The 27,763-nt window shown below is 46.0% G+C and overlaps 1 protein-coding gene across 3 annotated transcripts in view; it reads right to left on the reverse strand.

Moving 5' to 3' along the window:
* The window catches only part of ADGRD1 (adhesion G protein-coupled receptor D1), a 123,566-nt gene that overhangs the window by 29,242 nt on the left and 66,561 nt on the right, over window positions 1–27,763 (reverse strand). For all 3 annotated transcript variants that reach the window (XM_040080977.1, XM_040080979.2, XM_040080978.1), the window contains 7 exons: window positions 25,597–25,670; window positions 23,307–23,430; window positions 12,089–12,192; window positions 9,629–9,740; window positions 4,299–4,452; window positions 1,236–1,302; window positions 225–291 (listed from right to left, as the gene is read on the reverse strand). In XM_040080977.1, coding sequence (XP_039936911.1) covers window positions 225–291; window positions 1,236–1,302; window positions 4,299–4,452; window positions 9,629–9,740; window positions 12,089–12,192; window positions 23,307–23,430; window positions 25,597–25,670 — 702 coding nt within the window. The remainder of the gene's footprint in view (window positions 1–224; window positions 292–1,235; window positions 1,303–4,298; window positions 4,453–9,628; window positions 9,741–12,088; window positions 12,193–23,306; window positions 23,431–25,596; window positions 25,671–27,763) is intronic.

A 27,763-nucleotide genomic window follows, 5' to 3' on the forward strand; every position in this document is an offset into this window, starting at 1 on the left:
GTCCCATCTTTGTCTTTGAGTAACGAAATTTACAGTGTGAGAATTAATGTGCATCAATTAATACGCACCCAAGCACAACACAGAAATTCGGAGCAGGAACTAAGGATTTCTGGAGAATTCAGGGCTGCTGTTTCACTGGGCTGGCACCAGGTGTGACCCCAGCCTTGAGCCAGCCCCGCTGGTGGGTGGCACAGACGAGGAGCAGCAGCTCTGGTTGTACCTACCAGAATGACAAACATCGCCGGCGCCACGAAAGCCCAGATCGCTCCATTCTCCAGGGAAAGCCAGCAGCTGCAGGGAAAACCAGAGTGGTTTCAGAGGAAACACAGTCATTTGATTAGTAATGTTACTAATTAAAAAAAACCCCAACAACTGAAAAAACAACTAAAAGAGAGTGCAGAAAGACTAATGAATTCTGAAAGCATGAGATGTGACAGCATCAGGAAAAAGCTCCTCTTCCCTCACTCTCGGGGGTTCCAAGGTGGGATCTCAGGTGGATTTGTCACACTGTCAGTGGCACCTCTGTGCCCCAGCCCACCTTCACAGGAGTGCAAAATGGGAAGAGAGGAGGTGTTTTATTTGCAGTTTGCTGTTCTGTATCCTCGGCCGCAGGTCTTTTCAGTGCTGGAGCTCTGGGAAATGTCTCACTGCAGTGAATCTGGCTCATTGCAGCCAGAGACCAACGCAAGCCCTCCCTGCCTCTCCTGGCTGCTGGTGGGGAAGGGGCTGGCAAACACAGCCAGCCCTTCCGACAGCCCTGAAGAGATGAAGCAGCTGTGAAATTCTTTTAGGATTAAATCCTATGGCGTTCTTTCAGTTAAATTTGCTTTTCTTTTCCTAAATTAGAGAGGAAATGAATTCTCAAAGTTTTGGACATTATCCATTCCAGATTTCAGGCGTGAAACTGCAGTTTTCTTCAGAAGATTGAATATCTTTAATCAATGATTACTCTCATCTTAGTGGAAATTTCCCCCCTGAGGAGGGAGCTCACTGAGGAGCTCTTCAGTGAAAAGTAGGAAAAACCTCCCAGGAGCTTTTTGTGCATCATCTCTGTGAAAACCAGCCGTGAGGCTTCTATGTTCACAACACGTCTGCCCAAGCCATCCTTTTGCAGACTCTGCCCTGCTCCTCAGGAGGATCCTGCAGCACCACAACCCCATTAACACATTTACAAATTTCCTCCACATCAGATTTTCATCCTTATTGCACCTGCACTGAGGGTTTTTCGTACTCACTTTCCACTCTCTCCATAGCTGTCCAGGGACGACGTTGCAGAAATGACACAGATCACCAGTGGGCAGCCTGCAGAAAGGCAGAGGCAATATTAGGAATAAAAGCACATCTTCCAGTAAGCCCTGCAAGTTCTGCTAAATTTTGTATGGCCAGAACAGCTCAGAGTCATTTTCAAATTAAAGCTAACTTGATATCCTCCTGCAGCTGGTTTGATCCAACATGTTTTAATCAACTGATGTCAGACAAAATGACTTTAATAAAGTACTAGTTAAACTGCTAAACTGAATCAGTGCCAATTTCCTTGGGAATCACAGTCCTCCTTTAAGCCTGGTTCTGCTTTATGGACTTTCTGCCTCTTGCTACCCAAGCACTGAAACCACGTGAAGCAATATCAGCCTTACCTGAACCCCCGTACCCCAGGGAAGCGCATTTTTGCTCAAGAATTCAGAACAGCTTAGACAGGAGAGCAGGGTTTCTCACAGGGGTGCATGAATAGCAGGTGAGAGGACAAGAGTGGTGACGTTTGGTTAATCCAGAGCATCACACCCAGCAGCGAGAGACAGGAGCAAACTCTGCCTGCCTCCAGTGCTCAGCCAAGGCTGGCTTTAACATAAATGTCACAGGTCTGCAAGGTGTCACTGGAACTACAGGAATTCCACAGAGGCAGTTCTCCTGGTGTCACAGGAACTACAGGAATTCCACAGAGGCAGTTCTCCTGGTGTCACAGGAACTACAGGAATTCCACAGAGGCAGTTCTCCTGGTGTCACAGGAACTACAGGAATTCCACAGAGGCAGTTCTCCTGATGACACAGGAATTACAGGAATTCCACAGAGGCAGTTCTCCTGGTGTTGGGAGCTGCTCTGGCCCCAGCACTGCCAGCTCATTCCAGGCCAGGAGCTGGAGAGCAGGAGAGGGATTTACTGCCAGCAGTTCCGAATACAGTGAAACCCATCCCTTCAAATATTAAATGACGGCCCGTTAATTCCGGTATGATTTAATAAAATGTGAAGGTTTGAGCTGTTATCATCTTACAGAATTTAATAAACAGGTCCCAGACAGAGTATTAGACATGATAGCTTAAAGTTTCAATTTTCTTTTTAATTCTTTAGGTTTTTGAGGGTTTTACAAAATTCTCTGACAGGCAATTTCTGCATAATTTTACCACTGTCATCCTCACGAATTGTGTAAAGTTTTCCAGTACTGGCAGCAATATAATTTTTGGAAGAAGTATTTTCATTCTTTAATAACTGCAGCTGGAAGCACATTTATAAATATTTATATATTGACATGAATATATATTTATAAATGTGGGATATACTCAGTAGTTAGGAAGAATTATATTTTGAAAGCTTCTGTGTCTTCTATACATGAAAAAAGACCACAAAGAACACAAAAACCCCCCAGGCTGTAGAAACTCTGTGGCAGACAATTCAAAGCAATTTTAGGACATCAATTCTAAAAGGCTAAATATGTCATTTATGGAGAAGGATGAAGCATTAGACACAAATGAAAGTGTATTTCCCTCCAACGATGAAAAGATCCACTTTGTTTGATGGGGATGAGTATATTCTCCCATTTATATTGAGGAAGTTCATTTTCTCTGATTTTCTTCTGCTGTGTTACACCAGATCTGGGCAGAAGTCGGGGGCTACATCGACTAACAGCATATAATGGAATTTATGTCTTTTGACAGCTCAGACAAAATCTTCCCTCTGTGAGAGTTTCTGAAGGAAAGGAAAATGCCTGAAATGGGGAAACATCCAGCACCACCAGCTCTGTCACCAGCATCCTACAAACGGTGGGGCAAAAAGCTTTGGTACCACAACCTCTGCCTGACGTGCTGAGTCACCAAGGCAAAAAAGGAGTTTTGGAGATTTTTTTACCCAATCAATCAGACGCCAGGTTTGTTTTTGTGTCTTCTAAATCACTTCTAATCACCATTTCACAGCCAGTAAACCTTGCACAAAATGCCACATGAATGTGATGCTCCTGAACTTGTCACACAGTGAGGGCAAAGGACAAAACCTTCCAGCTGCAGCTTGTCCCCTGGGTCTGGGGGATCCCGTGCTCACCAGAGCCCTTAGACACAGCTGCTAAGAAGATTTTTAAATGAATGATGAAACATGCAGAAAATAAAAATGACATAATTAAAAAAAAAAAAAAAGGAAAAGTAGGTAGCTCTTGAAATATATGCATATTTCACAGCGTTACTATCACCCAGATCTGCATGGTGCCAAGTAGATATTAAATATTTCAATGATGACTGCAGCAGGTCTGCTTTATTGATATAACTGTTCTTCCTGTATCTCCTAATGAATTTGGAGAGAAGGAAAGATAATGCACATTTTAACATATTTCAAAATTGTCTGTAATTGCACGGGTATTGCTTTTCTATTTTTCCCCACGTATTCTTTTACTCAGAGTATGAGGTTCCCTCTCCTTTGGGACGTGGAGCTTTGTCAAGCACCACTGCGGCTCTTCCAGGGCTGTGAGAGCAGGAGACTCTGCAAGAAAACACTCAGTGCTGGTTCCCCAAATGTGCACGTGGATTTTGCTCTCATGATTGCAGCAAGAAAGCCTTGAATTGTTGTCTGAGACCTCCCCATGTCACAGAACCACTTCTCCATTCCTAATCATAATACTGGGGTTCTGTGCACAATTTAATGCAAGCACCAACCAACGAACTCTTGTGACATTTCTGTGCTGCTGTGCCCATTTTTCATGCAGGAGTTTGCAGAACACAGAGAGTAAGCTGCTGGTGTGAGTTAGAACCAAAGAAAGAACACAGCAGTGTGAGACTCCCCTCCCGCAGTCCTGCCACTGCTCAGGGTCTGATCTGGCCTGCAGAGGTTGTGGCGTTCCCTGCAGCGGAACTGGACCAAGGACTGCACCTTCTGAAGTCTGATTAAGGAGCAGACAGAAAAATTAAGCACTTTTTCCTCCAAGAGATCTACTCTCAGTAAGGCAAACTGTGATCATAAGATGACAATTTCAAATATGCTTCTGAATATAATCTTGTCCTATAATGAGGAGACTTAAAGTAAGCAGCTACTAAATGCTTACCCCATCCAATTCCATAATAATATAAGTGCTTGCTTTCTTCTGACCCAAATACTTTGATCACCATGCTGTAAAGATGAAATCCTTCCACCAGCATCCATGCAAACGCACTCAGGAAGAAAAAATGAAGGAGAATGGCCAATATCTTGCAAGGCAGCTAAATTAAGAGTAAAAATGAATACATTAGTTCTTTGTGATACAGTCACAATGGTTTTCTTTCTTTTTTTTTTTTTTAATTTCTATAGACATTTACAGGCTAAATGTTAAATCACTGAAGTAAAACTGTCTTTAGAAGAAAGCAATAGATAATTTAATTTTTCTACTGCATATTCAGAAAGCTTCAGAGTAACAAATCCTCTTACCTTTTAAAAAATAAAAAAAACCCCAAAAACCTAATATTGCCAAACGTGATGCGGAAATCCAAATGTGTTATTTATTTTTAACAGTAGGAGCAATACTCCCACTAAAATCTGCAAAATATTTATGGAATCAAAACTGAGATTCTGCATCTGGTTGCTGTAGTAAATACAGGAGTCAAGCACAAGCACTGTTCTGTACCCTGCTGCCTGGTTTTCCTTCAGCTGCTCCTCTCAGCAAACTTTAATTTTCCTCTAAGCCTCTGAGCAGCCTGGCTTCGCAGAACAGGAGAAACAAATCCTTTCCTCTTCCTCACACCTCAGGTGCTCACCACTGGCCTTTCCTCTCTCACAGCTTTTCCCTTTCCTCTCTCACAGCTTTTCCCTTTCCTCTCTCACAGCTTTTGAGGTCCCAGCAGTGGCTGTGCCCATCACTCAGTGACTGAGGAGAGAGAACCTCGTTTGCTTCCAGAGGTCAAGCAGTCCCAGCCCCAGCCCTGTATCCCAGTACCAGGTTCCCTGTTTCCCAGGTTCCTAGTTTCCCATCCCTGTTTCCCAGGTTCCCATCCCTGTTTCCCAGGTTCCCATCCCTGTTTCCCAGGTTCCCATCCCTGTTTCCCAGGTTCCCATCCCAGTTTCCCAGGTTCCCATCCCAGTTTCCCAGGTTCCCAGTTTCCCAGGTTCCCTGTTTCCCAGGTTCCCATCCCTGTGTCCCAGGTTCCCAGGTTCCCTGTTTCCCAGTCTCACGTGTGTGGCAGGCTGATGGTGACGGACACTCTGCCCTGCAGCTGTGACCTCCCTTCTGTGGCACCCACAGAATTCCCGAGGGGCTGCTTGGGTCCAGCCCAGGGAAATGGGGAGAGTTTTGCCCGCCTCAGCTGCAGAAGCCCCAGAAGGGCTCCAGGCAGGTGGGGGCTGTGCTGGGGCAGCACCAGCAGGACCCAGTTCTGCCCCAGATGTCCATCATCGGTTCCATTTGTCGTGTGAACTAAGCTGTGCTGTGCTGGAATTTTATTCTTTATGTTGGTGATTTGGGATTTGTACTCCAATGAAAATTAAAATGTTGGGACTTGGTAACAGAATGAAAACTGAGGTTTTCCTGCGCTGACTGACTTGGACTGTGCAAGGACATTCTAATGCAAATCCAATGGGACTACATGTATTCAAAGCAATAAATTTGGGGTTAATTCGTGTAAGTGAGGCCTGTGTGTGGTTTAGTATTTCACTAAGTTCAGTGACATATTATTAAACCAGATTAGCTTATTGACAAAAGCTGTAAAAGCCTTTCCAGTTAATTTTATCATAAGGCTATAAAATCCATTTTAATGCCTTTTGATTTCTACCAGAAGATTAGTCCACAAAACTATAAATGCAACATAAAGCTGACATACAGGCTAGTTCTGTCAAATGGATAATTTCCAACTTTTGAGTAGCCAAACAATATGAATCACAGAACAGCAGAAAAATAACACACAGCAAAGTAGCAGGAGGTTGGTCTGTATATAATTTCGTATAATACCTAGTTGCAGATTTGGACATAAAATCCATAGCAAAGTGGCTGCTCATTATGATAGCTTTGGAGAGTTGTGGGGGTTTTTTTGCCTTAATTATTGCTTAGAAGTTACTCTTATATGGCAAAATTGCCTTCGCTAAAAGCACTGAGAAGCTGAGCCCTCCACACCAAAGCCGAGCATGTCTCTCATGCCGCTCCGTGTGAAACACCCCACTTTTAGCACAATACTCCTAAAAAGGCAGATCTTGTTCCTGCCACTCTTAGGGCTGAGAGCTAGAGTCTGTGCAAATAGAAAACGCAGCCCAGCCAGCAGCAGGGTCTGCCCTGTTATTGCTGGAGAGAAAGGAAAGCAGGCTTTCCAAAGGGACTCCCAGAAAATGTTTGTCATTTACTTTTTACTGAGGACAGTGTTAAAACAGATAGGTGATTAATTCTATAGATATATCACAAACAAAAGCAGCTCGTTTCACCTCTCCACTCACAAGTTTCCAGCAATGCCAGGCAGGAGTATTGAGTGGAATGAGATAAATACCCCGATCCAGAACTGCAGACAGTAGAGACATTAGATTTTCTGTTGTGGTGGGAAAAGCCCAGTGCTGGCTAACACCTGATTCTTCAATTTTCATTTTCCTGTGTCTAAATAATATTTCCATTTTCCCCACAAACACACTCAGGTGTTTGGAAGGCTTTAGTGACCTAAAGAACTGTGGATGGTTAACTATTTTAATTGCATGCTGCAGTTTGGCAGTCTGTTTTAAAAATGACGCTCTCTAGTCTACAGCAGAGTGAGTAACTGAGACTGCAAACCTCTCTGAAGAAACAAATCTACTGCTGAAAGTAAAGGGAAGTCATCAGAAGCCACGAGGATAACTAAGGTACGTCAGGGGCTGGGCAGTATAGGGAAAAACGCTGTGTGCAAAGATATCTGCCTTTTCTGGAAGAAAGACATCCTGGTTTTGGGAATAATTGCCTTCCTGGAATGTGCCATGATCACTTAAGACTACTGTTTTTAGCACTGCTGGTGATAGGTGTCAATAACCATATTTTATAAATAAATAAATAAATAAATAAATAGGGTCTAGTGGAAAGATTAAAGTCTTGTTTGTGAAGACAGAGCTTTGTGGTTAAAAACCGCTGCCATTCTATAAAATAGGGGAAGAAAATCCACTGTCATTATACCAAAGAAAAATTGCTGTGGAGTGAATTGTAAATCATTAAAGAATGCATCTGAAAACTACAGGCACTGCTGTGTGCCATATCTGTAACCAAACCTAAAACATGCTCAGAGACAGATGTGGGGAAGGATGGGGAGGTGATGGCAGCTCAGCCTTGGCACCTCGAGCAGGGTGAATGAATTCGTTCACAAACCCGCAGAGGGGGGTCCTGCAGTGCCAGCTCAGCCCGTGGCACGGTGAGCAGGGTGAATGAAAACACTCACAAACCCACAGAGATCCTGCAGTGCCAGCTCAGCCCGTGGTACCACCGAGATCCTGCAGTGCCAGCTCAGCCCGTGGCACTGTGAGCAGGGTGAATGAAAACACTCACAAACCCGCAGAGATCCTGCAGTGCCAGCTCAGCCCGTGGCACGGTGAGCAGGGTGAATGAAAACACTCACAAACCCACAGAGATCCTGCAGTGCCAGCTCAGCCCGTGGCACTGTGAGCAGGGTGAATGAAAACACTCACAAACCCACCGGGATCCTGCAGTGCCAGCTGAGCCCGTGGCACGGTGAGCAGGGTGAATGAAAACATTCACAAACCCACCGGGATCCTGCCCGGGCACCCACGGCTCAGCACTGGCACACCCAGCCTGGCAGAGGCGGAGATCACAAACCCACACCCTCTATGCAAATACTGCTCCCCTCTTTTGTAAACGCCCTTTTTTTAGCAGCTCAATTAAAGCTGCAATAAAGGTATTTAGGCTGCTGTCAAAGCCAGTGAGAACAGGGCAGGAGCAGGTGAGGACAGCAGACCAGTAAAAGGATGAATCACGACCCACCCAGATTCCAAGAGGACAAAGTGTAAAAATAAAAGCGCAGCTGACAGTGTTTACGTAACGTTTGTCAACTTTAAGATCTTTACAGTGTTATCCTATACAATTACAGCTGTAGGTAGAGCTAAGGAGTCCAGGGATTCTGTGAAGCACTTCATTTCACAAAGCCTGTGGTCTCATTTTCTTGTGCTACTGTCCCATTTCAGCAAGGCAGGTTTGGAACGGGTGTGAGAGAAAATCTGCACCTATTAAAGTGCAGCTTGAGTCCGTGTGAGCATTCCACAAGCTTGACTAAACAAGCAGCACCCCAGAGTGTGAAGAGGGCACGATACCAATGTGGGTGCCCCTGGAACTGCTCCCTGGGGACCGTGGGCTCTGCAGCATCCAACCCGCAGCAGCAAACGGCTGGGATTTCACACGGCTTTAACGCACTGAAGGAGCTGCTGGCCTGGAGAAGGTGTAAAGAGGCTTTCACACACGTCTGAAGGGACTCAGCTGAATTGTCTGAAAATTTGGGATGGATGAAAAGGAAAAACCTGTGAGAAAATGACACACTGTTACGCTGAGTGAACCTTCTATTGCCCTCAAGCCTGTGTCCTTTCAACGGGGTTTTAGCTCTCTACTTAAAGAGGATTATTTTCATGCCTGGTTTCTACTGTCTTCAGCTTCATCTTCTGCTGCTCTCCAATGTCTCCATTTCATTTTTCCTTCTAAACCATCCCCTCTCATTTTCTCCCTTGCACATTGCATGACTCATTCAGGACCCACCTGAATGTTAAACAGCAAAAGAATATGAATTTAGTTTTTCCAAAGTGCTTTTAGATCCTCGGGTAATGACTGCCTGTGCAAACCAGACATTACAGTTATTTATAAACTTAACAGAAATCCAAGGGATCCCATTTGAGCTGAATATAAATTTAGGTAGCTGTTGTATTGGCAAAATGAACAAAGTGCAAACCTCATATTTACTTCTGCTGAGAAAAAACAACACCACCACCACCCACCCACCAGTAACAGAAACCACTGGCTGCTTCTGAAAAATAATGTGGAGCAACAGCTGGTCACAAAAGCAGCCAAGTTCTTACCAGCACAAACACAGAGCACCCTGGAAGTTTACTGTAAAATCAGCTTTTCTTTCTGCTCTTCAGGTGGAACTTTCCATCAAAGACCTTACGTTACTTAAATTGCATTTTTTAAAATTAACAGTGGAAAGAAATTGGTTTTCCTGGCATGTGGTACTGTTAACTCGGCCTATTTGTCTTAGTCTAACCCAGCTCTTTTTGGATGCCGGTTTTAATGGTAATTTAATGATCCTGGTACTCTGCCTAAGGAATTGACCCCTGAAGCAGGATGGCATTTTTTTGGCTGAGGCATGTTAAAAATAGACCTCAGATGGAAGAAAGTTCCCTACAGGTGGCACGAGGCCCCGACGCCATGGAGCTGCCCCAAAGCCCCCCGTGGGTGGGACTCACAGTGGCAGGGCTGAACTGGAAGCTGGTGAGCAGCAGGACCTGGGCCAGCAGCACAGCACAGGACAGGTTGGCATGGATGTGGTAGCGCTGGTTGCGGATGGTGCTGACGGACCTGCGGGACACAGACACTGAGCGCGCTGCGCCGAGGGCGCCGACACCGTCAGCGTGCATCAGCGAGCGCTTCAACCGGCTTCTGGGATGGCAGGGCTTCCCGGGGCTGTTTGGAGCTCTCCTGCCACCACCACGGGCTGGTGCCCCACTGTCCCTCGGTGTCCTGCTGCTGTCCTGGAGGCAGCAGCAGATTGATTTGCACACGAGCAAGTGGATGACCAGTGACAGAATATTAAAGAAGGGTTTGATCCTGAAGGGTGTTGTGATGCCAAGGAGGTCACAGAGAGCACAGGGCTCCTGGCACCACTCAGCCCACTCTGTGAGAGTTCCTGGGTTTGTTTTGTTGCTATTTGCCTGTATGGGAAATAGGGAAGGTGAAAAGACATTTGTTCCAATTCTGGTTTACACAAATATCACTTCTGAGCACAGGAATGAGAGCTCCATATACAGATGGGCAGTGCCCTGTCTTGACAGAGACCTGGCTGTGGTTTCAACATCATTTGAACATATCTCTCTTGGCTTTTAAAAAACCAGCTGGAAATCTGACAGGAACAGGCTTTCCTGGAAGTGTGCTGACCTCTTGTTTCTGTTCTCATCCAGAAATAGGAAACAGAAAACAAAAACATTGATCTGAACATCTCCGGCCTTGCCTCTAATTCTGTTCTCCTCAAAAAACAAACAGTCCTGGTGATAAGAGGTTCCTGTTCTGGTGCAGCCTGCCTGCTGCACTGCTCCATGTGAAGGGAACGAAGAGGGACATGACGAGAATGAAGATCCCTAAAAGTAACTCAGAGGATGCTCTGCCCGGTGCCAATGGCTTTCTAATGAGGAGCTCCATGTGCCACAAAGTGGGCAGTGTCACCCAGCAGGGGAGCAGGGCAAAGAACTCGGAGATTCTTCTCCACTTATGGCACAGCCATCTAACACCACACTGCAAAACTTCACTTCAGCTGCCTAATGAGACCCTGCTCTCCAGTGAAAAGACAATCAAATGATTTTAAATTGGCAGATTTCAGCTCTGCTACTGCAGCATCTCCTCCTTTTGCTCCCTTCTCCTTTCTAGACACTCTAACATCCAATTTTGCACTCAGACTAAAATGGAGCAGATCATTCCCCTCAGCCTAAACATGCCAACAGCACAATGCCAGATAGGCAGATGTTGGACCTGTTTAGAGTGGATTTTGCCTCTTAATCCAAGGACGACCAACACAGACCTCGAAACTTGGAAATAATACGAGGTCTGGAAAAAACCAAGGGCTGCAATCAGTTTACTGAGATTCAGCAAGTCCTTTTCCCTAGAAACCGGCCTCTTAACAGGATGTCCAAAATACATGCTTAGGCACCGAGAACAAAAATTAAACTCAAGTGGGAACAATATGGTTCAGTTTGTGAAAGGAGACAAGAATGTCACTCCTTGCTGAACTCCCATGGTGCTGCACAACCTTGGACAAGTTGCTTCACCCTTAGGTTTCCTGGGTTTTTTCAGACACAAACCTTTACGAAAGCTTTTTTTCCAGAAATGTTTGTATCAAGCCCAGCTGGACCTCAAACTCATTTGTCACTACTGGAACATAAATAGGAATAAAGGCCCTGAGTGCCTGGGGGCAGCAACCATCCCAGCACAGAGAGCCCCCACAGGGGCTGCCCCGTTATGGGCAGGACACCCAGAGGGTTTAACCACGGGCCATGAGTGACTTTCACGCTGCTTACAGTGTCCTTCACCCACCGAAGGGACACAGAAAACCTGTGGAGAAACAGAAAAGCTCTCCATGTCAGCCTGGGGAGAACAGCAAGACACTGGAACATCAACGTGGCTCGTGTGAGGTAATTGTGTACTTTGTGCGAAACAAAAGCCAGGCAGCCAGCGCTGACTGACGCTTCCTTACCGGGCATTCCTTTCTCCACTCTGTGCCCCACAGACACGACAGTGGGACAGCAGAGCTCTGGATATACTCCAATTAACCCAAAGATGTGGGCATGTGGGGAAGAGGGGGTGGTCCTGCAGTCCCTGCTCACACTGTGCTGGAGCTCCTGCAAGCCTCTTTGCAAGATTCCTGAACTATAGCGAAGCATGGACAGTTTAAAAAAAAAAAATTTAAAAATCTCTCATGAGATTTAAATAACTTGCTATATAAAGACCATCCCATTTTAGGAAATGAAAGTAATTTAGAAATAACCAACCAAGTGTTACAAATGCGTGTGCAGAATCCAATTAAGGAAGGTTGTAGAATTAATAGCCTTTGTTTTACCCTGAGTACCTGAAGGGATCCTGCCCAGTGGCCTGAAGGGATCCTACCTTGCCTTTCTCTGCGCTAGCTGCTCGGCAGGCGTGCGGTTCGAATTACTCACGACAGCACAGCGAATGTGACCAGCGTGATCGTCAGGCACAGGATGGACAGAGCGCAGCCGATGTAAGTGATGGAGGACAGGGCCACCTGGTGTTCCCTCGTCAGCTGCACACAAAGGAGAAAGGCAAAACGAGCGCAGTTAATGGACGTGTGACCCTGCAGAGCAGCACGGGCACCCCTGCAGCTCATGGACGTGTGACACTGCAGAGGAGCACGGGCACCCCTGCAGCTCAAGGACATGTGACACTGCAGAAACGGGGCACCCCTGCAGCTCAGGCATGTGTGACACTGCAGAAACAGGGCACCCCTGCAGCTCAGGCATGTGTGACACTGCAGAAACAGGGCACCCCTGCAGCTCATGGACGTGTGACACTGCAGAAACGGGGCACCCCTGCAGCTCATGGATGTGTGACACTGCAGAGGAGCACGGGCACTCCTGCAGCTCATGGATGTGTGACACTGCAGAAACGGGGCACCCCTGCAGCTCATGCATGTGTGACACTGCAGAAGTGCTCTGTGTCAGTGGCAGTGTGACCCTGCTGAAGCTCTGTGTCAGAAGGGGTAATTCAATTTTTGTGAACATTTAAACTGTAACTCCATGGTGCTCTCCAGCAGGATCTGCGTTAAAGCCGCACAGAGTCAGTGCAAGAGGGACAGTGTGGTTTGGCCATGCATCTTAAATTAATCAGAGTGTGTTTTAATTTTCCATGCAAGTTCTCATAAAAGAATGGGGAAAAAAAAAAAAAAAAAAAAAAAAAAAAGGCGCCACACCCAGCAAAGGGAGCCAGGCAGTATTAGTATGTAACAAGTAGAACAGAGCTAGGCAGGAAAAAGCTTTCTCATCCTAGAAGAATTTTCAAACATTTTTCCTGCCTTGATTTTGGATAGACTTGACATTTTCATAAACTGAAGGGAAAAAAATCAGCCAATCAAAAAGTTTTAATTTTGATGATTGAAATACTGTGTTTCTATTTCAATCTTGAAGCACTATTAATTAAATTCCAAGCTGGAAACACACTCAAAATATTTATTAGTTATAAAAAATACTAAAAGAAATTATATATTTTCCAAAACTTTTTTACAGCAACTTTATCTAATAAAAACTAGTCCTTCCACATATGTTTGGGATTTTCTATTATTTTCCACAAGCACAATAAAATTTCCCACCCAAATGAGGTATTTCATTAGAGATTATCAAACTGAATATTCTACCAATAAACTCCTCATTAAAATTCCTTTCAAAGGAGAGAAATAACGTGACACGTGGTTATGGGAAAACATAAATACGGACAAAAAGATGTGCCGTGTATGTAGATTTTTATCTGCAGCAGCTCAGGTGTGCTGATTTACAGCAGAAGAGCTGTGACTTGCCCACAATCTGAGAGCCATCAAGGGATGCAGCAGCACTGAAAGACAACTGTTGCTATGGTGTCACTGTTCCTAGGAAATATGGTGCAGCTCTTGAGTATTTTTTCTTTTTCAGCCAAAGACAAATTGCTTTTCCCTGACTGGACAGCATCAATTACAGAAACAAAAGAGTTCTGTGTACTGGAACAGCTTAAAATCTCCAGATAATTCCTACAAAAGAGATCCTCATCCCCCAAAGAAGCCACAGACAGGCATTCTTCAGAATATTCCTGAAATAGGAATAATCCCTGTGGTAAATGGAGCAGTTTAGAAATGATTTCCTCATCAGGTCTATTCATGTCCAAAATGCATGGACCTTATTTCCCGATTTCTCCAGTAGAAACCCTTTTTCCCTGGCTACAGGTGGCTCACAATTCTACAGAAGGGGGAGGGAAGCTGAGGAAGCTTTTCAGATTTAAAGTCACTCTGAAATCAGTATTTCTCAGCAGTTCAAGGTTTTCTTTCTCTCCTTTCACTCCCAGAGTCCTTCAGCCAGAAAATGTTCCCTAGGGAGTTTTCCTGCTCGGGGAATATTCAGGTTTACAGTGGTGTGCTGTGGTGTTTGCACTGGCAGAGATCTCAGAGGGGTGGGGGTTTCTTACTGGACACCCCAGTGGGCAAAAACCACAGAAACATGGACTGGGTTGGGTTGGAAGGGTTAAAGCCCCTCCAGTGCCACCCCTGCCATGGCAGGGACACCTCCCACTGTCCCAGGCTGCTCCAGCCTGGCCTTGGGCACTGCCAGGGATCCAGGGGCAGCCACAGCTGCTCTGGGCACCTGTGCCAAGGCTGCCCACCCTCCCAGGGAGGGATTTCTTCCCAATGTCTTCCCTAAACCTTCCCTGCTCCGGTTTGAAGCCATTCCCCCTTTTCCTGTCACTACTCTTGTAAACAGCTTCCCTCCCTCGGGCAGGCTGCCTTTGGGTACTGGAAGGCCACAATTAAGTCAGCCTGAAGGCTTCTCTTTTCCAGGCTGAACAAAACCAATTCTTTCCATGTGGGAAAGGTGTTCCATCCCCCCCAAATTCAAACTGTTTGGGCTTTTTTCCCATAGTAATCCAAAAGAAGATGATGATCACACAGATATTTTTTCTCTCTAATTTCTTTGACGTCACATTTCTAAGAAAGTCTCTCTCTGGGTTTTAGTTCAGTCTTCCTCCAGAAATCCCTTCAGGGCAAGACAAAATGTGAATCAAGCTCTCACAAGTGAGCCTCTATTACTTTGAAATGAAAAAGGAGAAAAAAAAAAATCTCTTCTACAACAAAATGTAGAAGATTCACTGAAACCTGAAATAACCTACAAAGGTCCCTGCATCTGCGAGCTGGAAATTGCTCTTGCTCTGGTGAACACAACCAAAATGTGATGAGGCTTTAAGAGTGATGCTCCTAAATCACAACTCACATCAGCGTGGTCACAGCTTTTTCCAAGGCAGCAGCAGTGCCGCTCCCTTCTCCCGCTCCCTGTGTGAGGGACAGAGCTGTGGGCGGCTCTGACCGTTCTGAGCTGCTCCAAGGACCCAGGGGAGCCCAGGAGCTGTTCCCAGAGGGAGCAGCCGGGCTGGGGGTGCAGGAGGGGAATTGCAGGGGAAGAACGCCGCACGGAGAAAGGCTCGGAAGGATTCCCAGGGGGTGCAGCCTCAGGTCAGGGCTGTGGTGAAGGAGGGAAAAGAACCTGTATTTAAAGACATCAGATCTCCACACACCTCTCACAGCCCTGGACGGGGTGTGCTCTCATTTTCAGGGATAACAAGGAGCAATTTGTTAGAAGTACCTGGGTTGTCGAAGCCTTGGGCCTCATTAATTAAGAAAGGATTTCCAGAAATTCCAATGCTCCGATAAGGGCTGGTTTTACCTTACCTCAGCTTTCTTTTTGAAAGTTTACAGGCTTCCTACATGATGAGGAATATAAAACAGTGATTTGGGATGTACTTGTAGTCAGCACAAAAACTCTAATCAAGCTGTAATGCTATTATTGAAGAAAATAGCATTAACGAGTACCAAATAAAACATTGAGCAAACTGTGAAGTAGTCCCATGAGCCTGATTCTCACACTTGTCCCAATCTACATTAAATTATTCTTTTCTTCTAAAATGTTTTGCTTCCTTGGGTTTATATGGTCATTCTTTTACTCTGAAGAGCCAGGAAACGAGCTCATCCAGTCGTGAGTGTCGGCAGTCACCAGCACTAAGGGACAGATGTTCCTTAGTCTCAGCTTTGACAAGGTAAAATCACAAATTCCTGCCTCACATAAAACTCCCACCCTCTCAGCTTAGGCTGCAATGCCCCTTGCCTCTGTGCTGCCCAAAGCCTGGGCAGAGAGCTGGGGGATCCAGCAGGTCTGGGGCACCCAGCCCAGCGTCCTACCCCTGAAGAAATCACTGCATTGCTAAACACTTCTCCTGGGGAAACTCACAGGTCGGAGAAAAGAGCCTGGAAAGATACCAGTTCACACTCCAAGCGTGTATTTTTCATTTCTAATGCTATTCATAGCAAAAAAAAAAAAGAAAAAAGAGTGATATCTAACCCCTCTGTTTATAAATAACTGCAGGGAAGATGAAAATTTATTATTATAATGAGATGGTACTTTTCATCTCTGGAGTAGCTGGGAAAGGTCATTCAGGCAGAAAGACTTATTCAGTAGGCTCTGCAAGAAAAAATGTTTGTATCTAGAAGAGAAAACCTCCTTATTTACGTGAAGCTAACGAGTGACCACACACAGCCCTGGGTTGGCCCCGAGCACCTGCCTGGGCTCTCTGCTCCGTGCTCCCTCTTTCCATGGGACGTTTGCCCTCCTGTCCCTGTCCTTTTCCAAGTTATTCACCTCTCAGGCCACTGCCTGCACCTCGTCTGCTTGGAAAAGAGTCTCCTTTTGGCTTTCTCCAAAGAAAGGGACTTTTTTTGGAAGTTCTAACCTAAAATTTTCTCCTTCACATGCTGCCAAACATCCCTCTATTTCTGCCTTTAGAGGTCACACATCAGACAAAGGGCTGAGCTCAAGTCCTTGCACCAAGGCTCGTCACAGCTGATCCCGGAAGGGTTTGTCCCCGTACCAAGTTACAGCTTCACTATTTAGACACCAAAAGCAGTAATTTCCCTGTCTAAACCGCTTTTGAAATTGTTTGAAAAACAATTAATCTTCCAGAAGAGGGCAGGTTCTTGAACCAAAAAAGGTTTTAACAGCCTTAAGGAACGAGTCCTGCGAGCGGAGGGCGATATCATCCCTCTGCTTTGTGTTTTGGTCTCACACTGGTGCAGCCTAGAGGAGGAGGTGTTTGCTCCTGGAGTGGGGACATTCCATGGATCCACAGTCATTTGTCCACCGGGGGAAATGCCACCACAGCTGCGCTTTGCCCCAGGTCCAAACATGAGAGTGAGTGAGATTTCCAGTCCCTTTTGGTCAGCTTTCCATCCCCCAGGAGCATTCCCACCATGGAGCTCCTTGCAGGGACGGATGGATTTTCTGTTTATTGATCTGACAGATCTGCCAGGGGCTGAAATCCCAGCTCTGAAATCCTCCCTCAAGCCCCTCTGCCAAGGCTGAACATCCTCCCACGAGACATTTCCTGGGGGGAGGGAGAGGCAGGGGGAACAACTAAGGCCCAGCCAAATCTACTGAAGTTGTACCTTTAAAATGCAATCTGAATCCAATTAAGAAAAGGATGAATAATTAACTTTGGCAGCCGGAGTGTCTCAGAGACACTAAAACGCTGGCCCTGGCTGATGAAGCTAATGGCTTTAATTGCCTCCAGAAAGGCTGCTGAAATTCAATTTCAGTCCAGGGAGGCCTTTATTTATATATTAAATAATAATAACAACAGTACAAATCTCTGCTTTCCTTCAACTTGCCAAGAACTTTGTTAGGTACATAACATTCCATTTTTTGTAAATTAACATCTGTGATGAGTTCAGGAGGCTCAATCTACTCCCTGAAACTACGGGATCGATTTTGGTGGGGCCATGCTTAGTGGCACTGTACAATCACCACCCACAGAAAAGCCTAATTTGATGCAAAACTTCTTTTCTCAAGCCACAATGCATCAGATACTGTGAATTTAAAGAAAAAAAAATGCCTCTGAGAGTCACGCTTCACAATGCAATCATCTTTATCAGCCATTTCCAGCAGAATTGTTTTTGAATTCCCTTCTCTATTAACTCCCCAGCTCCTAGCAATCTGCAATAAAGTGCTGCAGAGGGGACTTTTCAGGATTAAAGGCACAATTTCCTCCAGCCAGCCCAGCCTGGTGTCGCTTATTTAAAACTTTTCACTGTGACTCGAAAAATACAGATTTTCCCAAGTGTCTCTGCCAAGACATTAATTAGTGTTTTTAAATGCCCACATAATTTTTTAAAATAGTTCTGGGCACCGTGTCATCCATCAGTAGGGATCCTGCTCATTACAGATCTCAGACAGCAGGTTCTCAGTTCAAATGAAGCTTGAAGGAAGCACGGCAGGGAGGAAGGACTCAAGTTGTGAAGTGACACCACGTTACAGTAAAGTTTGGGGGCCAGAAAACCTGAAATTTTCACCTTTTTCTGGAATCTGCCGGTGCAACACAGGGCAGGGTGTGTTTTCTGCCTTCCTTTCGAGCCCGAGGCTCGCAGTGTCTCAGGAAATGTTAAATGCTGCACTCACAGCAGGTTGTGACACCCAAGGAGCTGCTTTGCCCTCACCTCCCTGCTCTCCGCCTCCCGTGCCAGCAGGAGCCGGCTCATCCCCTCTCCAGAGAGCAGCCAAAACCGAACCACGAGAGGGATCAGCCCCCAGCGGGCTCCCAGAGACACCAAGGTGCTGCTCTCTCTCGCCAGCTCCCATCTGAGATCCTTCAGGGATGCTGAGGGTAACGAAACACCCAGCTCCCAGTAAAACCCAGTACAAGTGAGGGTGCCCAGCTCCAGGCTCGGGCTCTGGCTCCCAAAGGCCCGTTTGGGTTCAGGGCTGGGACTGAGGGAGGCTGGTGCTGGTACCCCTGAGCCTCCCCCAGCAGGGCCCCGAGCTCAAAGCACAGAGGGACTGCATGGAAGGGAGAAGCGATGGGTAAAGGCGCCCTGCTGGGGACATTTTGTACTGCCTGGGGAAACCCTTCAGTCTGCGAGAAGAACTGGCTGCCAAGGGGTTCAGTGCTGTACTCCCACCACGGAAAAGAAGTCTGTGCTCTTTTGTTGAGCATTCTGATTAAAACAGACTATCACGCTCCTCAAACAAAGGAGTTCTTTCGACAGTTACAGCGCTCTCAAATATTTGTGCTTTTCCGAAATAAAAAGTCATTTTTTTTGCTCTCCTCTGCTGAGAGGAATTCAGTAACTGCCAAACAATTCTCCAAGGAGTTTGAGGGGTTTTGTATCCTGCAGCACCAGTCCAACTTTTTCCGTGTAATTCTGTGGGATTAGGGACAATCGGAAATTCTCCTATTTCCTCCCATCAAAATCAACAGAGCTGTACTGGCATAGGAATAGCAAAGGAAAGAACAATGGCTCTGAGTTAAAAGTCAAGAGCGGTGCCCTATTTTCAGAGAAGATGAGCACGGGCATAGTAAGGACAAAAGCAATACGATGCACAATCACAGTGTGAAGGCTTCAGGGAGATGTTCTCCTCCAAAGGGACAATAACCACTGCAATAAAACCGGGGGTGGAGTGGAGAGAGTGAGAACGAGCAAAGAAAGTTTACAAAGCAACGCTGGAACAAACGCCCAGGCTGATTTATCTTTGTTCGTCTGATGGCTGAGGGCTGTCTGAACTGTCTGGAGAGATCTCTTCAGTTACACAAACCGTCAGTGGCAATAAACAAGGACCAAAACCATCACAACGCCTATCCAATTTTTAAATATGCAACGCAAAAGAAAAATTACTGGACTAAGGCATTATTCTTTTTATGTTCCCAGCAATGAAAAGCATGCTGAGAAAAGTAATGATATTAAAATTACAAACCAGCAGAAATCTGAAGGTGCCACATTGTTTCCATTTCACTGTCCTATCAGAGGATGGAGTTGGCTGAAAATTTTAAGAAAAGCTTATGATTTCAGACTGCTGTTATATTGCACTCAAAGTGCAGCGTTTGATCAATAACTGCAATATTAGATTTAGGAAACAACGCTCCAAACTGATAAATTACACAGCTATCCCCCATATTTTTAAAGCATTTTGCAATAGTAGGACTTTTTCAAAACAGCCTTTATAAACATAGGATGATGTTTACCTTTTTCTCAGTCAGCCATACATTATCAAAACTCAGTTATAACAGTGAAAAATAAAATAAAAACACATATATTTCCCCAAAGAAAGAAATTTAGAATGACTTTCTTTTTGTAAATAGAAGCTCACAGGTAAATGCCCAAACCCTTTCAAAATCCTGGGCTCCCTAAAAATGCTGTGGGCTGTTTCTACAGTTCCATCATCAAGATCAGATGGTTTTAAATATTTTCCCTGTATAAACACTTGTCTGCTTTCAAGCCCATTGCTGAGCTGCTTGAACTACATTGATCGATGGTCTCTTCTGAACTGTGAACAGGCTACAAACAGGATAAAAAACAAAGTCATTTCTAGCTTTAGAAATGCAGAAATTGTGTTCGAAACCCCAAACAATTCCTACCACAGACTGTATAATGCTACTGCTTAGCTGGAAATGTCCATCCACATGTGAACTCTATAGGAGTCATTTTTATACCCTCACAGCTGTAAAAGACAGCAAGAGGAAAAACAGGAAAAAAGAACAATTTAAGAGAATGGTCCAGGAGACATAAATATTTCAGTCGTGTCCTGCATTGGTGTCTTGGGGGAGGAGGACCCAAGCTTCAAGCTCTATTTTTCTGTGGGAGAAAATGATTCCTCTTTCAAAGGATTTTTGAACCCTGGGTCCCCAGGTGTCCACCATCCTTTGCTGAGATGACATTTAGGTGGCAGATGGTACAAATAGCCTGGCATGCTTTGTAGTTGTTGGATCACTACGAAAATAAAATCTGCCAGATGGCTGGCGTGTTTCTTGGCAGGAGCAGAGGGCCCCACTGGCTGCTCGGGGGGGAGCAAAGCTGCCCAAAATGAAATGATAGCATCTGAATTTTCTTTGAAACACTTTTGAGCTGCAGCTCACTCTGTGCTGGGTTCCTGCTGTCTAAGAAGGAAAATCCCTGTCCCTGTGTGCCATGGAGGTGCTGCTCTGCTGCCACTGTCACCTGTCCCCTGCCAGGAACGGGACCCCGGCCCCAGGGGGAGCAGCTGGGACCTCCCCAGCTCCAGGGATGTCCCAGCTCCCACCTCCAGAGCACTGCTGGGACCTCCCCAGCTCCAGGGATATCCCAGCTCCCACCTCCAGAGCACTGCTGGGACCTCCCCAGCTCCAGGGATATCCCAGCTCCCACCTCCAGAGCACTGCTGGGACCTCCCCAGGCTCCAGGGATATCCCAGCTCCCACCTCCAGAGCACTGCTGGGATCTCCCCAGCTCCAGGGATATCCCAGCTCCCATCTCCAGAGCACTGCTGGGACCTCCCCAGGCTCCAGGGATATCCCAGCTCCCACCTCCAGAGCACTGCTGGGATCTCCCCAGCTCCAGGGATATCCCAGCTCCCATCTCCAGAGCACTGCTGGGACCTCCCCAGCTCCAGGGATATCCCAGCTCCCATCTCCAGAGCACTACTGGGACCTCCCCAGCTCCAGGGATATCCCAGCTCCCATCTCCAGAGCACTGCTGGGATCTCCCCAGGCTCCAGGGATATCCCAGCTCCCATCTCCAGAGCACTGCTGGGACCCCCCCAGCTGCACAACTGCTCTGCGTGTCCCTGCCATCTCTTGCTGGGAAGATGTAGCTGAACCATCCTGACCATCCTCAGCCTCACTGGCTTGGTCAGGGCTGCCCAAAGGGGTCCCAACCCAGTCCCCAAGTTCTGATCACCTGCTGACCTTAATTACACCCATGACACTTCTCAAAGGCAGTCAAGGGTTGAACTTGTTCCTGCAGGAACATTCTGCTCATCTCCAGCCCCATTTTACCTTCGATCAACTTATTTATTTGTTAAAACTAATTGGTGCCCTGTACTCTCCAAAATTCAAAATAAATGTTACCATTCTCAAGTGAAGACCAACGAGATAAACAAATCTCAGCGAGCAAGAGTTTGGGCCAGGCGTGATACAGACATAACAGCAGAGAGATAAAACACAAATCATTTCAGCATCCCCCGTGGTCCAGCTCCTCAGCAGGGTACCAGGCCAGTGCCAGGCTGACATCTGAGCACCACATGGCTGGAAGCTTTTCCAGGATGGTTATTTCATTCCTGAAATAAACTTGTTACTACTGCTAATGCCCTGCACCTCTGAAGGCGCTAAACTGAGCTCAGCAGCAGCACTGTTTGTGTCTTTCACGCTCACCCAGGCTCCAGCGCCTTAAAGCTCCTGCTGAAACTGATGTAAAGTCTGGAGCGGTGCTACACTTGTAATCCGAGCTCAGTTCCAACAATTTAATTCACAGCATTCAAAGGCAAAGGCAATTGCATGCTCCCACCCTCTTTTACTTGTTTCACATTATCTGTGTGTTTCATTTGTGAAAAGAAAATTAAAATATACAAAAGTTCAAGACCAGATGTAACATCATCTCAACAGTTTCTTAGAGCACTGAGAGTCTGGTGCTCCAGGGTGATTTGAATGGGCCCTTTGAACCTCGGCTCCTGAATTTCTGAGCGTGGTGAGCAAACACAAATATGTGCTCAAAATCCACAGCATTTTAACATTTACTTAAGAGGGTTCCAAGGACACCTGAGAGAAGTTTCCAATTGTCAGGTTGGCTCAGGAGGCTTTACTTAGCAAATGTCCTGGGAGTTTGTAACTGAGCACAGTCTGCTGGCACAGCTCAAAGGCCAGGAATTCTCTTTGCCTGACTCTTACCTTCACGCCAATTGCACAATGAAGATAACGATTCTTCTCACTAGTTAAAAAAAAATAGTACCACAAGATAATCCTAAATGGTCAATTTAAAGGATTTGTCCTGGACAAAGATTTGGGATGAGATTTTCCTTTTATCAAAAAGGGGAAAACAGAGCTATGGAAAACATTCTGCACAAAGTCTGGTGGGTGGAAATGCATCAGACCAAAAATTTAAGGAGAGGGAAAGTATTGAACATGGAACTATTAAAGGACTGTGAGGAGCTGGAAGGTCCATTCACATACAGCCTTTCCTAGTTATACATTTCAGACCTCTCAAGGAAAACTTGATTCCAAAGATTTCTATATGAAATATCTTTGATCTCTAGTTACCAACCTTGCTTAATACAAAAACTTATTGCACCATCCCATTACTCATCACAATCTTAAATCTGTTTAGTTGAAAGCTGGGCTTTTCAGAACTATTCCCCAGTGGAGAATCAACCAATCTTTCAGTGGCATTTAATGAATGGCTGTCCTGTTTAATCCCGGACAATCCCCTGAATGCTGCTCTTTAAAAGAGGGTTAATTTCTCCCAAGATACTTCTGTCTTACAAGATGGGAGGTCTTGAGGCAAACCTGCATTTTATTATCAGCCTGGAGAGTTCCTGGAAAAATTGTACTTGGAAACCATTTGGGGTCATTAGGTGCTTTACAAGTAATAAAGATAATAATGGCTAGATAAAATCCCCATGACCTGAGGAAGGCAGCCCCCACCTTCAGGCGGTCAGACTGACACAAAGGACTGGGGTATTAATTAAACTCCCTGGATAACATGACAGAAGCGAGAAATAAATCCAAGCTGGGTATAAATGAGCTCAGTTTCAGTCACTTACATGATGTGAGGATGCAACTGAAGTATTTATGCTTTGTTTTTATCAGATTTACTCCTGTGCTGAGTCTCACCTTCAGAGGCACCACTTGCATCAGGATGGCAAAGTTGGTGAGGTGGTTGCAGAGGCACACGGAGTAGTTGAGGTCCCCACTCTCACGCACACAGCCCTCATCAGACCAAACACCGGTTCCATTGCTGGAAAGCACAAAAACCAGAACAAAATCTCTGTCAACATGCATCTGCTGTAGGGTAATTTCACATGCACTGTACTGTACAGGAGATTAAAAGGTCTGGAAGCCACCTCAGGCTGGAGACCCCACAAATACTGCCAGTGTCTTCCCAATTCCATCACGGAAAGAGTTAAGGAAAATATTCACCAGGACAAGGCACAGATCAGATCCCTCCATGAATGTCTCTAGAGATTTCTTCCCGGTTTTATAATCAGTGAATGACAACTGCACCATTGCCTTACATTTTGCATCTCATTTATGACGTTTCACCCAGACCTAGGTTCCTGTATTCTGAGAACTGTGGTATGAGATGAGTCAATAATCTTGTAAAGCCCCCAGAGCAGTGTGTGTTCTGTGCTGGCTGGCCCTCACCCGCCGTCACACCCATCCTGCCCAGGGAACTCAGGCTGGCTGAGCTCAGATTGCAGCAGCCCATCCCTGCCAGTGCCAGCTCCTGCTCCGCTGTGGGTACGGCTGGGCAGGATGGGGCTCAGATGGGGCTCAGGGCTGGGCAGGATGGGGCACAGGGCTGGGCAGGATGGGCTCAGATGGGACTCAGAACCGGGCAGGATGGGCTCAGGGCTGGGCAGGATGGGGCTCAGGGCTGGGCAGGATGGGGCTCAGGGCTGGGCAGGATGGGGCTCAGATGGGGCTCAGGGCTGGGCAGGATGGGCACAGGGCTGGGCAGGATGGGGCTCAGATGGGACTCAGAACCGGGCAGGATGGGCTCAGGGCTGGGCAGGATGGGACACAGGGCCGGGCAGGACCCTCGTGCACTTTGCTTTTTTTGTGCAGTGTTTTGAGCAGTGATCCTCATGAGTTTGTTTTTTCTTGGAGCCAGGGCAAGCCAGAATTCCCTGTGCTCTCCCAGCCTTGGAGAGGAGTCGGGCACAGGAGCCTTGTGGGCACCACAGGTCCCTCACCCCTCTGGCTGACAGGAACTGGTGATTTCTTCGGTGTTTTCCTGAGCCCTGCAGATTGACTGAGTGCTCTGTACTCCTCTCAGTGCTTATTTTAAAGGTAGGTATTACCTCATGCTTCTGCCCTTCAGAACATCCTTGAGTGCTCAGAGAGAGTCTGTTGTAGGTCAGAAACCAAACTGAGCGCCGTGCACTAGGGAATGAACCCATCCTGACAGCAGTGAAGCTCGTCTGAAGGACACATCTCATGTTCAAGTTTGTATCCTTACAAAGCCCCCAGGGCCCCAACCAAAGTGGAGAACAGTACAGGAACAATGCCCCAGCCAGATTCATTTGCTTCATTAAAATCTGCTACTAATTTATCGTAATTTGTGAGTAACCATAACAACGAGTTAGTGCCAACAGCTGGGGCAGTTCAACACACGTGAAACAAAACTTCAGTTAAACAATTCCTGTGACCTTCCCAAGTGCAGGGTGTGCAGGAGGGATCACAGCATCCCCATTGCTACATCAATTAGGCTTACACTGTTATGGCTCAAAACCTGTAAATCCCCATGAAATTAAAAATTCACTGCTTGTATTCCTTCCCAATTAATTCACTAAGAGCAGCGTATTTCAGATGGAAAAAAAAAAAATTAAATTTATTCAGTGCTGAAAAGATGGGAAAAAAAAAAAAAAAGAAAAAATAGAAAAAAAAAAGCCACTGCTTTTCCATAGCTCTTATTTCCTGAGTGAAAATTGAGGTGATATTTATTTCCATTTAATTCTAATATGCATTCAAGGATATTATGTTTATCCATTCCATGCATTGGCCAAATTCCGCAGCTCTGAAGTACTGACCTCGCAGGATGCTGTGACAGCACAGACCCAGTGAGAACACAGGCTCTGCTGGAGCTTTGCCACCTTGAAACCGCCGAGCCCCTGCCCAGGTGGACACCCATGGAACAGGATGAGCCCCATTTGTACCAGTCTGTACCTTCACTACAAAATTGTGTCAGTTCCCAATCACCTACCCAAGCCCGGGTCTGTGAATAACCAGGCTCCTCTTTATGGCAAGAAGAAACAACCAGATTGTGGTTTTTAAGGCAGAGGTTCCAATTTTTAACTGTTTCCATGAATGAAAGGAGGCAAGAAGAACATAAATAATACGCAGCATCACAAAGTGTAATTTAATAAAACCAAGGTTAAGAATTTGGAATTATGCCACATACCTATAATCCAGAAATGCACAGTAAAGATGAACTCTGTTACTTTGGTTTAGTGCTTGGCTGTATTGTCTGGATGTCTGCAAGAAAAAAAAATACAAACCCCGAAGGAATGTTTAAAAAGGATTAAATTCCCCTATTCAACTATTTCACATTCTCATTGCTACAATAACTTCAAGAGACTTAATACAGATTAACACACCAGAACTGGCAGCAAAATTGTTCAGTCCTCATATCTTCAACCCGAGCCTCAAACAGGCAAAGACTGGTGTTGAGTCTTAATTTTACACACTGGGATTAAACTCAAAGCACTCTGGGTGAGAAATCTGTGTCCCGTTAAGCAAACAGCAAACCAGGATCGTTATTGTACATAAGCACAAATACAGGCGTTAGTTTTTGCAGGACTGGGACATCATTCTTCAGCATGTATTTGGCTTCTTTGGATTTTGTTCATCGTTTGTTCTCACTGCATAATAAAACCGTCACATTTTACGATTAATAACTCTGAAATGTGCATTACAGTGACCAACTCCCAGACATTTCCTTTCCACAACAGCAATTATTTTAAAACATACATTCAAACTGAAAGAGCAATGCCATAATTCAAGATTTTATTTTAGCACACCTCAGCATTATAATGACATAATTTCTATCTTCCATAAACAGGTTTAGCAACTGACTCAATCTCCTATGTTCAAGAAGCTTTGAGATCCCATTCCCAACTCCATTATGAGCTTGATGACAAAATTATTCAAATTATATTGGAGTGAAGTAATAGTTTGTTACAGACGAAATATGCAAACTAGAAAATTTTCAGTGTTTGTTCAACCCTTTCTAATACATAAACCCCTAAAGTCCACATTACATGGATCCTGCCTTATGGCAATTTTTTAATTACAAGGGTCTTCAACATAAAAAAAACCCACCGATGAATTAAGAGCTCTCACATCATTGCAGCAAAATTCTGCTGCCAAGACGAAAGATAATCAAGTTTTGCTTTCCTTGTTTTAGGGAATGAAAAAAAAAAAAAAAAAAAAAAAATCCCCACCACCTCATCCTGCTGAAACTCAACCAAGTACAAGAAGTTCCTGACGCAATTTTCCTTCTCCTCTCTCATAAGCCCAAGCAGGAGTGGCAGGCACAAGGCAGCACCGTTCCCTCCTGGCTGGAGATAACCAAACATTTCTGCCCAGCCAGGGCTTCCAGGCTCCTCCTGGATTGCCACACACCTCGGGCAGCAGATAAGGACATTCACTGCTTAACCCACAGCTCTGCAGAACAGAAATGGAATTCTCTTATCTGCCTGAGCACAGCCCCGGCACAGATTTCCAGTTCATCACCTCACCCTGGGTCCCCTCAGCCTTTGCCACAGCAGCAGCTGATGCTGCAAGGCCAGGCGCTGTGCGAGAGCAGGGACTGTCACTGTCCCCTCTCCAGGTGATGCTGCAGCTCAGGTGTTTTTTGGGAGCAGGGACTGTCACTGTCCCCTCTCCAGGTGATGCTGCGGCTCAGGTGTGGAGCAAGGACTGTCACTGTACCCTCTGCAGGTGATGCTGTGGCTCAGGTGTTTTTTGGGAGCAGGGACTGTCACTGTCCCCTCCCCAGCTGATGCTGCAGCTCAGGTGTTTTTTGGGAGCAGGGACTGTCACTGTCCCCTCTCCAGGTGATGCTGCAGCTCAGGTGTTTTTTGGGAGCAGGGACTGTCACTGTCCCCTCCCCAGCTGATGCTGCAGCTCAGGTGTTTTTTGGGAGCAGGGACTGTCACTGCCCCCTCCCCTGGCTCTGGGGACATCCTGGAGCCCTTTCCCAAGGTGGGGCAGAGCAAACACTGGCGCCTCACACCCACGGTGTTCCCACTGCAAAGGGACAATGGGACAATGTCCCTCATCCTCAGGAAACATTCACTGGTGCAGCCCCCAGCCTGCTCACGCCACTCTCTCTGATTTTAGCTTTGCTGGCAGAGTGCCTCCCGTTCCAGCAGCAGCAAGGCCACGCACCAGGCTGTGCCAGCCCTGCTGGGTGGTGTCATCTCCATCACCTCCAGGGCTTTCCTGAAGTAAGCAATTGAAAGAATCTACAGGTGACTTGTATTATAAATCATTTCACTTCTGTGACAGACAGTGGCTAAAAAAACACAGAAAAGGAGAGAAATATCTGCTGTAATGACAGCAAA

Source organism: Hirundo rustica, chromosome 17, assembly GCF_015227805.2.
Source record: "Hirundo rustica isolate bHirRus1 chromosome 17, bHirRus1.pri.v3, whole genome shotgun sequence".
Lineage (NCBI taxonomy): Eukaryota > Metazoa > Chordata > Aves > Passeriformes > Hirundinidae > Hirundo > Hirundo rustica.